This window comes from Pipistrellus kuhlii, unplaced genomic scaffold (assembly GCF_014108245.1).
Source record: "Pipistrellus kuhlii isolate mPipKuh1 unplaced genomic scaffold, mPipKuh1.p scaffold_m20_p_101, whole genome shotgun sequence".
Classification (NCBI taxonomy): domain Eukaryota; kingdom Metazoa; phylum Chordata; class Mammalia; order Chiroptera; family Vespertilionidae; genus Pipistrellus; species Pipistrellus kuhlii.
In genome coordinates, this window is record NW_023425407.1 from 323,038 (window position 1) to 335,984 (window position 12,947).

At 71.6% G+C, this 12,947-nt stretch overlaps 1 protein-coding gene across 8 annotated transcripts in view; it reads right to left on the minus strand.

The window, feature by feature from the left end:
* Positions 1-403: 403 nt before the first annotated feature.
* PLXNB2 (plexin B2) overlaps positions 404-12,947 on the minus strand; it is a 31,455-nt gene continuing 18,911 nt past the window's right edge. For 2 of the 8 annotated variants that reach the window (XM_045578713.1, XM_045578712.1), the window contains 33 exons: positions 12,770-12,870; positions 12,546-12,672; positions 11,870-12,020; positions 10,963-11,077; positions 10,431-10,539; positions 10,248-10,358; positions 9,702-9,794; positions 9,439-9,520; positions 8,910-9,070; positions 8,648-8,796; positions 8,369-8,477; positions 8,076-8,212; positions 7,452-7,622; positions 6,883-7,012; positions 6,564-6,791; positions 6,280-6,456; positions 6,039-6,178; positions 5,786-5,886; positions 5,465-5,694; positions 5,200-5,381; positions 4,824-4,890; positions 4,580-4,726; positions 4,178-4,255; positions 3,916-3,994; positions 3,677-3,777; positions 3,505-3,589; positions 3,037-3,191; positions 2,661-2,821; positions 2,416-2,563; positions 1,879-1,943; positions 1,686-1,761; positions 1,330-1,404; positions 404-1,227 (listed from right to left, as the gene is read on the minus strand). In XM_045578713.1, the coding sequence (XP_045434669.1) occupies positions 1,123-1,227; positions 1,330-1,404; positions 1,686-1,761; positions 1,879-1,943; positions 2,416-2,563; positions 2,661-2,821; positions 3,037-3,191; positions 3,505-3,589; positions 3,677-3,777; positions 3,916-3,994; positions 4,178-4,255; positions 4,580-4,726; positions 4,824-4,890; positions 5,200-5,381; positions 5,465-5,694; positions 5,786-5,886; positions 6,039-6,178; positions 6,280-6,456; positions 6,564-6,791; positions 6,883-7,012; positions 7,452-7,622; positions 8,076-8,212; positions 8,369-8,477; positions 8,648-8,796; positions 8,910-9,070; positions 9,439-9,520; positions 9,702-9,794; positions 10,248-10,358; positions 10,431-10,539; positions 10,963-11,077; positions 11,870-12,020; positions 12,546-12,672; positions 12,770-12,870 (4,146 nt within the window). In that variant the 3' untranslated portion in view covers positions 404-1,122. Of the gene's footprint in view, positions 1,228-1,329; positions 1,405-1,685; positions 1,762-1,878; positions 1,944-2,415; positions 2,564-2,660; positions 2,822-3,036; positions 3,192-3,504; positions 3,590-3,676; positions 3,778-3,915; positions 3,995-4,177; positions 4,256-4,579; positions 4,727-4,823; positions 4,891-5,199; positions 5,382-5,464; positions 5,695-5,785; positions 5,887-6,038; positions 6,179-6,279; positions 6,457-6,563; positions 6,792-6,882; positions 7,044-7,451; positions 7,623-8,075; positions 8,213-8,368; positions 8,478-8,647; positions 8,800-8,909; positions 9,071-9,438; positions 9,521-9,701; positions 9,795-10,247; positions 10,359-10,430; positions 10,540-10,962; positions 11,078-11,869; positions 12,021-12,545; positions 12,673-12,769; positions 12,871-12,947 lie in introns of those variants that run through there. The other 6 variants (XM_045578715.1, XM_036430094.2, XM_045578714.1 and 3 more) reach the window with 6 other exon arrangements.

The window sequence follows — 12,947 nt, forward strand, 5'->3', positions numbered from 1 at the left end:
CTGCCCCCATGGCTCCTGGTGGCTCCGTCCAAGGGAGGCAGAGAAACACCGTGGCCACCAGTGCCCAATGCCCACACTTCCCGCCTGGCGGGCTGCCTCCCGCACCCTCCGGACCCATAACCCGCTCCAGGATCACCGAGGCCTGAGTGCCCCGCCTGCTCCGCGCCAGAGCCTCACCTCCCAGGCCCTGACCATCCTCCCCTCAGGGTGGACTGAGCGCAGCCGTGGCTGTGGGTGGGCCTGGCCCAGAGGAACCGGGAGGTGGGGCATGAGGCCACCAGGCCCACCGGAGGGTGAGGTCCTAGGGGTGGGGGGAGGCCGTGCGCAGGCAGGGCCGGGGCGGGGCGGGGCCGGAGAGCAGGGGCAGCCGCCCTGCGGCCCCAGGAGGAACGGAGCCGACCAGCAGAGTGAAAAAGACGGCTGTATTTGATTTACAACGAACATGATTTACAAAAGGGGTGGGGGTGTCCTAGCCGCGCTCCTCCCGGCCCCCCAGACCGGGCGGGGCCTCCAGGACGGCCTGTCTGACAGGCCGAGGCCGGGACCGCCTCTGCCAGTCCCCTCTGGCCGCGGGGCCTCGACGTCTGACATCCGGCGTGACCTTGGAGGTGAGGCCCGGGGCGCAGAGGCCCCCGGGTGCTGGTGCCCCGGGCGCGGGCCAGGCGAGGTCAGGAAGGCATCGTACCGCTTCTCTCTCCCGTCGGGGGACGCACAGTCTGGGCTCCAGGCCCCGGGGGCTGCAGGCACTCAGGCCCCCAGGAGGCCGGACCCTCGCCGGGCGGCTGCTGGTGCTCAGGGAGGAGGGGCGAGGCCCGGCGGGCCCTGGCCACGGGGGGTGGCGGGGCGAAAGGCACATTTGCGAATAGCTCGGGAGGCGCCACGCGGAGCCAGCGCCCGCTGCTGGTGTTCCGGGAGGGCTGGTGCTGGGGCGCCAGGCACTGTTGCTCGGGAGAGAGACGCTACGTGGCTGCCTCGGCGGAGGTGGGGTCCCCCCGCGCCCACACACGCGCGTCCGCGGGCGGGGGCCCCGCCGCCTGCTCCGGCCGCCTCCCCGGGGCCGCCCAGTGCCGGCACTGGGCATCACACACCTGTGCCTCGGGACGCGGTGCCGGAGGTCAGAGGTCAGAGGTCGGTGACCTTGTTCTCGAGGGCCGCGGCGATCTGCTGCAGGCGGTAGGCCAGCTGCATCTTCTGGGCGGCGGGGTCCTCCTCCAGGGCGTTGATGATCTGCGGGAGGCTCAGGTCAGCGCCCAGCGGGGACGGGCTGCCCGGGCGCCCCCTCCCCCTCCCTCGCCGGGGCGGGGGGGGGGGGGGGGCGGCGGGACCTACCTCGTCGTAGTACTTCTGCGTGTACTGGTAGAGCTGGTGCAGGGCCACCAGGGTGTTCAGGGAGTCCGTGTGCGCCTGGGAGAGGGGGCGTGTGACCCAGGGGAGCGAGTGTGGGACACAGGCAGACTCAGGGCCACAGCCTCACAGCCCCCAGACACGGGGCAGCCACACACGGACGCGCCCACGCAGGGGCGTGCCCGACACGGCTGGCTCAGAGCGTGTACACACTGGTCACTCACATTCGGGTCCCGGCCCACCTGGCCCGCCTCCTGAGGGCACGACAAACTGCCCCGCAGTGCAGTCGCCTGCCCCCCCCTCCCCCCGGAGGGTCCTCGGTGCGTCCCCGCGGCCCTTACCCGGGAGATCTCCGCCAGGTGTGTGTTCATGTCCTGGTCGCTGACCTGCACCATCTGTCTGATCCCCTTGTAGTAACTGTGGGAGAGGGCAGTGGGGAAGGGGGACACGGTGGGTCCCGGAGGCTGGACCCAACGCTGCCCTCCAGGGGTGCCTCCCCCCAGGGACCCCGCGGGCGGGGGCGGGGCCACTCACTCCTCCACCATCTTCTTGTAGGTTGAGATCTCCTTGGCGTAGAGCAGCTTGTTGCTGGGCGAGTCCTGTGGGGTCACAGCCACGTGAGGCCCAGGACACGGTGGGCTGCCAGGCCCCGCCCAGCCAGACCGGACCACACTGACACTGCATGGGGATGTGGGGCAGCAGGAGGGGAGGACGGGGTGCCATCACACCCTGGCTCGATTGGCTCAGTGGATAGAGCACTGGCCTGTGGACTGAAGGGTCCAGGGTTCAAGTCCAGCGAAGAGCACAGGCCTGGGTTGCAGGCTCGGTCCCCAGTAGGGGGCGTGCAGGAGCCAGCCGATCAGTGATTCTTTCTCATCACTGATGTTTCTATCTCCCTCTCCCTCTCCTCTCTTCTATGAAATCAATGAAAACATATATTTTTTAAGAAGCCACACCCACAAACGCGGCTCAGCCCAGCTCGGCCACGGCTCCCCTCCCCCATGGGCACGGCCCGTCCGGGCCTCCCGGGCGAGGACCCCTCCCCGGCCCTGGGAGCCGCCGGACGCTCACCCGGCTCAGCTTGTGCTCGGTGCGCGTGCAGGCGTCCATGAAGGTCTGGGCGATGACGGACAGCGAGGCGTCCACCACCTCGTGGACGTGCACGTCGAAGATGAAGTGCGGGTTCTTGAGGATGTTCACCCAGAACCGGAGCGGCAGGCTGAGGCGGAGTGAGGGCGGGTGAGGTGAGGGCGGCTGGGACGGGGGACGGGGCACCGGGGCGGGTGGGCGCCCGGGAGGGACGCACGGGGCCCCACCTGTTGGTCTTCCAGATGTGGATGGTGTCCTCGTCCTTGATGTCATGCTTCTCCGCCTGCTCGTCCAGGAAGTCGAAGAAGTACTTGACGGCGGGCGGCACGGCCAGGCTGGGTGCCAGCACGCTCTGGAAGAAGTTGTCCACGAACTGCTGAAGCGTGCCCTGCGGGGGAGGGGAGGGGCTCAGACTCAGCGTCCGGCCCGCCGCCTGGCGCCCCGGCTGGCCGGCCTGCGGCTGCTCGCCCACCGCCCGCCCGCCGCCCCGGCCGGCTGCCCGCTCACCCGCCTGCCCGCCCGCCACCCCCCGCCCCGGCCAGCCGCCCGCCCACCACCCCGGCCGGCCGGCTGCTCGCCCACCGCCCGCCCGCCCGCGCCCACCTTCACGGACAGCAGGCGGGTCAGGTAGATCTCGGTGATGGCCTTGGTGCGCTCCTTCTCCTTCATGCTGCCGCGCTTGCTCTTGCCCTCCTCCACCTCGTCCGTGGGCCGCACCAGGTGCCACACGCGGTTCTCATCCTCCAGGAGGGCGTGGCCTGTGGGGAGGGCCAGGTATCACGCTGGGCTCGCAGCCCCAGAGGGTCCCCCTTCAGGGGCCAGAACCACACCAACCCTCGTGGCTCAGGGACTGAGCATCGACCTAGGTACCAGGAGGTCACAGTTCGATTGCCGGTCAGGGTACAGGCTCGGGTTGTGGCCTCCATCCCCAGTAGGGGGCGTGCAGGAGGCAGCCGATCCATGGCTCTCTCTCATCATCAATGTTTCCATTTCTTTCTCCCTCTCCCTTCTTGTCTGAAATCAGTCGAAACCAAACCAAACCAAACCAAACCGCACGAGGCAGGGACTCACGCTCGCCGGGCAGGTCCTGCTGGTTGTCCTCCGGCTGCTGGGAGACGCCCACCTTGGACAGGATGAGCGTGGCTCCATCCCGGACCTGGGGAACAGGCTGGTGAGGGAGGCCCCGCCGCCCCCGCCCCGCGTGCAGGAGGGCGCCCCCTCTGCCCCCGAGCGCGGAACTCACGTTGTAGTGCATGAGCGTGTTGACGCGCTTCCACCGGCCGTCCCGCTGGGAGGTCAGGTCCAGGTCAGACAGGATCTGGGCCGTGGACCCAGGGCGCCACTCTGCGGAGGGACACGGCAGCTCCAGGACCCAGCACAGACCGCCGGCCCTGAGGGCGCCCTCACTGTCCCCCGCGCACCCTCGCCGTGTGTGTGTGTGTGTGTGTGTGTGTGTGTGTGTGTGTCGGGCAGAGCGCTCACCCAGGACCACGCTGTCCGCCTTGGGCCAGCGGGAGCAAGGCTGTGTGCGGTACACCTGGTCGATGATCTTCTCCTTGACCTGGGACGGTGGTCGGCAAACTCGTTAGTCAACAGAGACAAACGTCAACGGGACAACGACTGAAATTTCTTTTGAGAGCCGGAAACCGACCTCTGCGCACAGGCCACGAAGCTCCCATCGCCCGGACGTGCGCCCGCGGAAGAGCCGCATGTGGCCTGAGAGCGCAGTTTGCCGACCACTGACCTGGGAGATGGTGTCGCAGTTGAGCACCTTGACGGGGATGGCGTCCACCCCTTCGTCCTGGACGATCACGCTCACCGTCTGCGGGGGGCGGGGAGGGAGGGGGAAGGGGTGAAGGGCCAGTGGGCGGGTGGGAGTCCCCACGGCACCCAGCCGGCGGCCGGCAGCCTCGCCTCCCCTGCAGACGGAGCAGAGGCACGAACAGCGGCCCCCCGTCCCTCGCAGCTCATGGGGCAGGGGGGGCACAGCCCGCTCCCTCGGGTGCCCGGGCCCACAGGCCGACAGCAGGCCTGGGCCGTGGCACCTGGGGGTCTCCCCAGCGCAGGGAGGTGGTCCGGGTGGGCGTGACCTAAATGGGCGTGGCCAGGGAGGGCATGGTCCCGGGAGGGGCGGGGCCCGGCTCACCAGCGGCGCGTACTCCACGTCGTCCCCCAGCAGCCCCGTGTCGTTGAGCGTGTACTTGGCCTTCTTCTGCACCGCGTCCACCGGGCCCTTCTCCACCTGGTGCTTGATGGCCTTGAAGAGCTTGTACAGCGGCTCGCCGGCGCTGTCCTGCAGCAACGCGGCGGTCAGCTCCCCGGAGGGGCCGCCGGGCGAGGGAGTGGGGAGCAGCACCCCCTGCCCCCCCACCCCCCGTCGGGGGGCCCACCTTGAGGTACTGGTACAGGCAGATGGACATCCAGTTGGACAGCATCCTCTCCACCACCGTCTCCGACCTGGGGGTGCAGACAGGCCTGGCACCCGGGGCCCCCCAGTGCCTGCCAGCCTGGCTGGCTCTCCAGGCACCCGGGCCCGCCTCCTGCCAGGATGCCCAGGTCCAGCCTGCAATGAGCCAGTGCCTGGCCCCTTGGGGGGAGGGTGTGTGTGTGGCATGTCACCCCGTCCTAGTGGGTGATTCTAAGGGGAGAGCAATGGCTGCCAGGATGCCACCCCTGCCCACCCTCCCTGCTCTTCCAGCTAGCTGCCCCCCCCCCCCCCAGCAAACCAGGTGCCCGCCCCCCACCTCCCTGCCCGGCCGCACGCACCTGCGCAGCATCAGCTTGGGGTTCTTGGCCACCACGTACTGCTCCATGAGCTCCAGGAAGAGCGTGCGCATGATGTCGGTGTAGTACTCCAGCTTCCCGTGCAGCGCCACCGTCAGCAGCGACGCGAAGTACACCTTGGCGCGCGCCGAGAACTCGCGCTGGTTCTCCAGGGTGTGGATGAACTGGGGGCGGGCGGGGGTCAGCGCCTGCGGGCGGCCAGGCCCTGCCCGGGCCCCCTCTCCCGCCACCCCGCCCCGCCGCTCACGTTGATGAGGAAGGACTTGCTGTTGAGCAGGTTGGAGAACTGGTACAGCGCCTGCTCCACCACCGGCCGCCGCGCCTCGGGGATGTCCAGCTTGCCGGTGATCATCACGTCCTTGTCGCCGTCCTTGGAGGGCAGGAAGAAGACGCGGTCCGTGTACGTCTTGTAGTCCAGCACCGGGATGCCCGCCTCGTGCACGTCGTTCGTCTGGTCCTCCATCTCGATCATCAGGTCTGAGGGGACAGCGCCCCGTGACACCCCGCCCGGCCCGCCCCGGCCCGGCCCGGCCCGCCCGGCCCCGCGAGGGCGCCCTCCCGCCCGCACCGGTGAACTCCTTCTTGCAGCGGTCCCGCACGCTCTCCTCCAGGCCCTCCAGCTGCGACCGGATCTTCTCGTACTCGCGCTCCGCCTGCTGGCTCTTCCTCCTGCGCACGAGGGGGCGCTGCTGGGACCCGGCCTGGCCGCCGCGGCCGGGCAGTGGGTGTGGCCAGAAGGTGGAGGGGCGGGGCCGGGGCTGTGGGCGGGGCCCACATGCGGGGCGGGGCCGGGCCGCAGGCGGGCGGGCGGGCGGGCTCACCAGTAGCAGTAGACGGACAGGGCGATGACGGCCACCATGGGCACCATGATCAGCGGCAGGATGAGGCTGAGCGGCACCTCGCTCACGCGGCTGTCGTACTCCACGCGGCCCAGCACCCACTCCCGGGAGCCGAACTTCACCTGCGCGGAGGGGAGGCCTCAGCGCGCACAGGCGTGGCCGAGAGGGGGCCCAGCACCACCCGCGCGGCCTGGCATCGCCCCGCCGCCCCGCCCGCACGTACAATGAACTCGGGCAGGTTGAGCGTCGTGTCTCGCTTCTGCCGCCGCTTGGGGGGGGGCTGCACCTCGGGGGGCTCGCAGTACAGGTCCGTCTCCGTCAGCGTCTTCATGACGCAGCGCTCGGCGCCCACGAAGGCCTCGGCCTCGTGCAGCGTCATCGCCTTGTTCAGGTTGGTGCCCTGGGGGCGGGCGGGGTCACATGACCAGGAGGGACTGGGGGCACCTGGACAGGCTCCGCCCAGGCTGGAGCCGCCTGCCCCCCAGCTCCCCGCCGCGGAGGCCTCACCTGGGCGTGGATGAGCTTGTTGACCTGCTTCTTGACGCCGCCCGTGAAGTTCTTGAAGGTGGGGTCGGGCACGTACTCGAAGGCGCCGGCCTCGGTCCTGAGCAGGACCCGGTGCCCGTCCATCTGCACCAGCGCCGTGAGGTTGTAGGCCTCGGGGTCCTCGGGCACGGCCGGCGACAGGAACACCACCCTGGAGTCGTTGTGGCGCGTGTACTCGGTGCCCACGATCTGCAGGCCGAGGGCTGCGGGTCAGGCCGCGACAGGCCCCGTCCCCGCCCCGGCCGGCCCCCGGGCCCCGGCCGCCGGCAGCAGGACTGACCGTGTGCGGCTGCAGGGGCCCGGCCTCCCGCCGGCGCCGCCAGGACCGCAGCGGCTCGGCGATGACCACCATGGAGAAGTTCTGGATCAGGCTGAAGCCCTGCCCCGTCACGTTGATGCTGCGGCCGCCACTGGGGGTGGGGGGTGCCTGAGTGGGTACAACTGGGCAGGGAGGTGCCCAGCCAGCTCCAGAGCAGGTGCCCCGCAAAGCCGTGCCCCCACCCCCTTGCTGGGAGGGAGGGCAGGGCTGAAACCCCTGGCCCCAAACTGGTTTTGGGGGCACACGCAGGTCCCCGAGCCCGTGCCTGCCGCAGGGTGGGGGTGCTCAGGGCCTGTGACTGTGAGCCCTGCCCTCCTGGGGCGTCTCTGGGCCGGGGCGATGGGGCTCCCTGTCAGGATTCCCAGGAGGAAGTGGGTCTTGGGGTGCAGCAGGGTTTTTATGGAAGCTTCCTCCCGCCCAGCCCCCCAGCCCCTCCCATCCACACCAGGCCGTGGGCACAGGGCACCTGGGAATAGCGGGGGTGGGGGGGCACGGGGCCCGGCGGGCGGAGGGCAGGGCAGAGGCCACACCTGGCAAAGCTGCGCAGGGGCTGGAAGGCGCGCAGCACGGGGTTCTCGCGGTAGGCGAAGGCGATGCCGGAGCTGGGCACCGGGGAGCCCCCGTAGGAGATCTCCAGGGCCAGCTGTCCCGGGGCCGCCTGGGGGCCCGTCACACACTGGAGCTGCGCCCCAAACTGCGTCCTGGAGGGGAAGGCGGCTCCTGTCACCCCCACCCCGAGACCAGCTCCCGCCCGGGGAGGGGCGAGGCTCCGGCTCAGCGCAGCGCTCCCTCCCGGACACACGCAGGGTCCCGGCCAGCACACCGCCCTGCCCCCCGGACCCGGGCACGCCCGCCGGGGACACCCAGCCAGCACACCGCCCTGCCCCCCGGACCCGGGCACGCCCGCCGGGGACACCCGGCCAGCACACCGCCCTGCCCCCCGGACCCGGGCACGCCCGCCGGTGACACCCGGCCAGCACACCGCCCTGCCCCCCGGACCCGGGCACGCCCGCCGGTGACTCCCTCCCGGACACACGCAGGGTCCCGGCCAGCACACCGCCCTGCCCCCCGGACCCGGGCACGCCCGCCGGGGACACCCGGCCAGCACACCGCCCTGCCCCCCGGACCCGGGCACGCCCGCCGGGGACACCCACACGTTGCAGGGGACGCCCCCGATGGTCACGTGCACGTCTTCCTTGGAGCCCGTGTCCAGGTGGGTGCCGTTGATGGTCAGTGTGGTGCCGCCCGCCTGCGGCCCCTCCCTCGGCTCCACGCTGAGGGGCTGGGGCTCCTGAGGAGGGAGAAGGGTGCTTTCGGGTGGGGGCCGAGTGGCAGCCCCCCCCAACCTTGACTGCTGCTGAAGGGGCACAGCCCCCAACCACCAGGAGTCCGCAGCGGAGCCAGACCCGCCCCCGCCTGTCCCACCCGGTCGGGGCCGGGCACTCACCTGGTAGGTGAACTGGACGTGGGGCGGCGAGTGGCCGAGCTTCCCGTTGATGTCCACCTCCACGCCCCCCGTGAGGGGCGCCTCCGTGGCCTCGATGGCACACACGATCCTGGGGGCAGCGGGCGGGGTGGGGTCACTCAGGCCCTGACCCCCGACCCTGCCTGACGGGAACGTCTGATGGGGAGCCCGGGGCACCCACAGCCCCCGGGCCCCCTTCTCCATCTGCCCCGGCCCCCATGAGCGGGCTGGCCCGGCCCACGGGGCCGGCCGGCCACTCACCGGGTGGACACGGAGTACCGTTCCGGCTCGAAGGTGCAGTTCCGGCCGGCCACGGCCACGCTCTTCACGTCGTCCGCCTTGACCCCCAAGTTGGACCCGAGGATGGTGACGCGGATGCCGCCGCCCAGGGGGCCCGTCTGCGGCTGGATCTGCAACGGGCGAGCGGGCTGACCCACGGCCTGGGCCGCGGGTGATGCGCTGGGCCGGGCTCAGGCCGGGTCCCCCCTCCCCCCCCCCCCGCGGGGCCCTCGCCCGGGCTCACCGCGGTGATGACGGGCGGCGGGCACTCGGAGGTGGCGTTGCTGCACAGAGCCTCGTACACGCACCGGCCCTGCCCGCCGCACCACACGCACTGGTAGGCGGGGTCAGCGGCCAGGCACAGGCTGCAGTCGCTGCGGCCGAAGGAGCAGTTATAGAGGGTCACTGCGGAGGGAGCAGCCGGCCGTCAGCAGGGCCACCCCCACCGGCCCAGGCCTGCCCGGCCCCACCCCGTCCCCACCCCAACCCCACCCGGCCCCACCCAACCCTGCCCCGCCCCAGCCCAGCCACCCATCAGCCCCACAAGCCTGCCCGGCCCCACCCCGTCCCCACCCCCAACCCCACCCGGCCCCGCCCAACCCTGCCCCGCCCCAGCCCAGCCACCCACCAGACCCACAAGCCTGCCCGGCCCCACCACATCCCCACCGGCTCCCGGCTCCAGGCCTGCCCGGCCCCACCCAGCCCCGGTCCGTCCCTGTCCCTAGCACTGCCGCCCACCAGACCCCGCCCTGCTCCCGCCAGGCCCCGCCCACCTTGGAGCTTGCTGTCAATGTATTTGCCGTAGGACTTGACGTACAGGTGCAGGGGCAGCGTTTCGTTCTCGTCGTGGGACAGCTGGAGGGACACGCAAGGAAACACTGCACTCTGACCGCCCCCCGCCCCCGCCCTAGAGGGCGATCACTGTGCCCAGAGAGGGGTCCCCTCTTAGCAGGGGGGCAGCAGTGGAGGGGCCGGGGTCTCGGAGACACGGGTGAGCGTGCCGCCTGGCCCAACAGGCCCAGCCTGGGAGCTGTACCTTCGGGGTCCGAAAGTGGAAGGTTCCGAGGTCCCGCGTGTTCACCTGCACCTCGAACTTGGGGAGGTCACTGCCCACGTGCAGGGAGGAGACCTGCAGGACACACCGTCAGGACCCCCGCCCGGCCAGCCTCCCCACCTCCCGCCCCGCCCCGCCCCGCCTGCCCCGCCCCGCGGCTCTCTGTGCCCACCCTCTGTGCCAGCTTCGGTACTCCCCTCCCAGCTGACCCTCGGCCACTCCTGGACCCCCGCCGCCTGGTCCAAGCCTGAGCCAATCGCCCTGCCCACCGCCAGCCCCTCGGCAGACTGGCCTGCCTCCTTTTCTCCGCCCGGGTTGTCAGCGCCCCAGACCTCCCGCCTCCGCCTGTCCCCAACACTGTTTCCTGAGCAGCTGCCTCCTGTGGGGGCCCTGAGCCAGGGCGGCCTGCAGGAGCCCAGTCCCCCTTCCCGCCAGCAGGATGGCTCCGAGCAAGCCCACGCACACCCAGCCGCCAGCGCCGCTGGGCACAGGCTCTCTGCCCGTCAGCCATGCCCTGGGCAGCCTCACCGGCCCCATCTTCATGGTGTCCAGGTTGTTGCCCTGGAAGGTCACATCTGTCTCGTAGTTCATGGGGATGACCAGCGGGCTGGGGTCCAGGAACTGGGGGCAGCTGTCCTCCTGCAGAGGAAGGCCAGTCAGGCCCTCGTGCCTGGGACGGGCAGCCACCCCCACAGGGCCCAGGGCCCTCACCATGTGAGCGGGCACGATGCCCTCCTCGGGGTTGGGCGAGGCCTCCCGGCACTCGTGGTAGCGCATGTCCCACTGGCAGGTCCAGCGGTTGCTGGCACAGGAGATGCACCTGCGAGAGGTTGGTGAGGGTGTGTGTGGGCGCCACCGGGGGCCAAGCTGGAGGAGCTGGGGGATTGGCTTGAGGAGCTGGTGGCAGGGCTGGATCTGGGGGCGGGGCTGGAGGAGCCTGGGGCGGGGATTGGCTGGAGGAGCTGAGGGCGGGGCTGGATGGAGGGCGGGGCTTGGGGGGCGGGGATTGGCTGGAGGAGCTGAGGGCGGGGCTGGGATGGAGGGCGGGGCTGGAGGAGGGGGCGGGGATTGGCTGGAGGAGCTGAGGGCGGGGCTGGGATGGAGGGCGGGACTGGAGTAGCCAGGGGCAGGGATTGGCTGGAGGAGCTGAGGGCGGGGCTGGGATGGAGGGCGGGGCTGGAGTAGCCAGGAGCAGGGATTGGCTGGAGGAGCCGGGGACTGGCCGGGCCGGCTGAACACTCACGGCAGGTTCTTCTCCAGCTTCATGGCCTCGCCGCAGTCGTAGAAGGGGTACTGGTGGGAGGTGAGGAAGACATCGCTGTGCTGGAACTTGAGCTGGATCTCCACAGCCACGTGGTCTGCAGGTGGCGGATGGGAGTGTCAGGCGGGGGCCGCAGAGCGCAGGGCACTGCCACCACGGCAGAGGTGGCGTCGGGAAAGCCTGGACCTGGACCTCTTCCCGCCGAGTCCTGGCAGCGCCACAGCTCCCAGCAGGCCATGGGGAGGACAGCCCCCAGTAGCTCCCAGCAGGCCATGGGGAGGACAGCCCCCAGTAGCTCCCAGCAGGCCATGGGGCACAGACAGCCCCCAGTAGCTCCCAGCAGGCCATGGGGCACAGACAGCCCCGTGGGAGAGCCCCTGATGTGCAGCCGGGCTCAGCACGCCGGCACCCGCCCTCAGATCTCGGCTCAGGTGTCGGCTCCCAGGGCTCCCTGGGGCCAGGTCGCCGTCCCTGCGGGTTCCTGGGTGTCTGGGCAGAGCGCCCGCCGGCTCCCCGCACGTCACCGTGTGGTCCCAGCTGCGCGGGTAGCTGCCCTCCACGGCCCCGACGGCTCAGGGACAAAGGCTTGGCACCTCGCCTGGCCCACTTTCACAGCCGGCCCCTGGGGACAGCCTCGCCTGCATGAAGCTGGCCGGGGTGGGGGTGGGGGGTCTGCAGGCACCAGAAGCCAGGGCCTGGCACCGGGTGGTGGGGAGACGGACAAACAGCGCAGGGAGGGGCCACGGGGCACAGCTTGGCTCTGGGCGCCTCTGCCCTGCTGCACCCTGGCAGGTGCCACCGCCCTCCCTCCACCTCCGCCCGCCCCGTTCGGGCCAGGAAGGTCCCTGCTGTGCGGAGCGGAGGGAGAAGGGCCAGGGCCCGGCCTCACCCTGGCCGGGCGGCGTGCTGGGGATGCTGCTCGGGGAGCTGCACACCACGGTGTCGCCCTCCACGCGGGCAGGGTGTGCCGGGGAGTCGCCGAAGAGGCACAGCAGCTTGTCCTCGCCCAGTGCCGGGAGGGGGCTGACGGTCAGCTGCACCTGGGGGACCACGCAGCTCACATGGACCCCTCTGCCCAGCCCTGGGGGCGTGGGGACCAGGCCTGGGGGCGTGGGGACCAGCCCTGGGGGCGTGGGGACCAGGCCTGGGGGCGTGGGGACCAGGCCTGGAGGGGTGGGGACCAGGCCTGGGGGCGTGGGGACCAGCCTGGGGGCGTGGGACGAGCCTGGGGGCGTGGGGACCAGCCCTGGGGGCGTGGGGACCAGGCCTGGGGGCGTGGGGACCAGCCCTGGGGGCGTGGGGACGAGCCTTGGGGGCGTGGGGACCAGCCCTGGGGATGTGGGGACCAGCCCTGGGGGCGTGGGGACCAGGCCTGGGGGCGTGGGGACCAGCCCTGGGGGCGTGGGGACCAGCCTTGGGGGCGTGGGGATCAGGCCTGGGGGCGTGGGGACCAGCCTTGGGGGCGTGGGGATCAGGCCTGGGGGCGTGGGGACCAGCCCTGGGGGCGTGGGGACCAGCCCTGCGGGTGGGGGCTCCAGCCCACGTCCCACCCGCCGGCCACGCACCGGCCCCTGGGCCCGCCGGCTCATGTTCTGGGGCTGGGCCCCCGTGATGGTCACACAGGACTCCTCGCGGCTCCAGAGCCAGTGTCCACTCTCCTCAGCCCGTGGGCACTCAGCCCTCCTGGTGCATCTGCAGAGAAGGGGCAGGCTCAGCCCTGGCACCTGTCTGCACAGGCGGGACTGCCGCCCGGCCTCCAGGGGGAGCGAGAGCCTGGCCCGGCACTCACCGCCCCTTGATGATGCACCATCCGCAGTAGGGGTCCCGGGAGCCGAGGCACTGCTTGCAGTTGAGGTAGCTCGCGCACTCCTGCACAGGAAGCCGGAACGCCTGGGGGCGGCAGGGCCATGAGCAAGACTGCAGCCAGCGGGACCCCCTCGGACCCGGTTCCTGGGGCCACCAGCTGG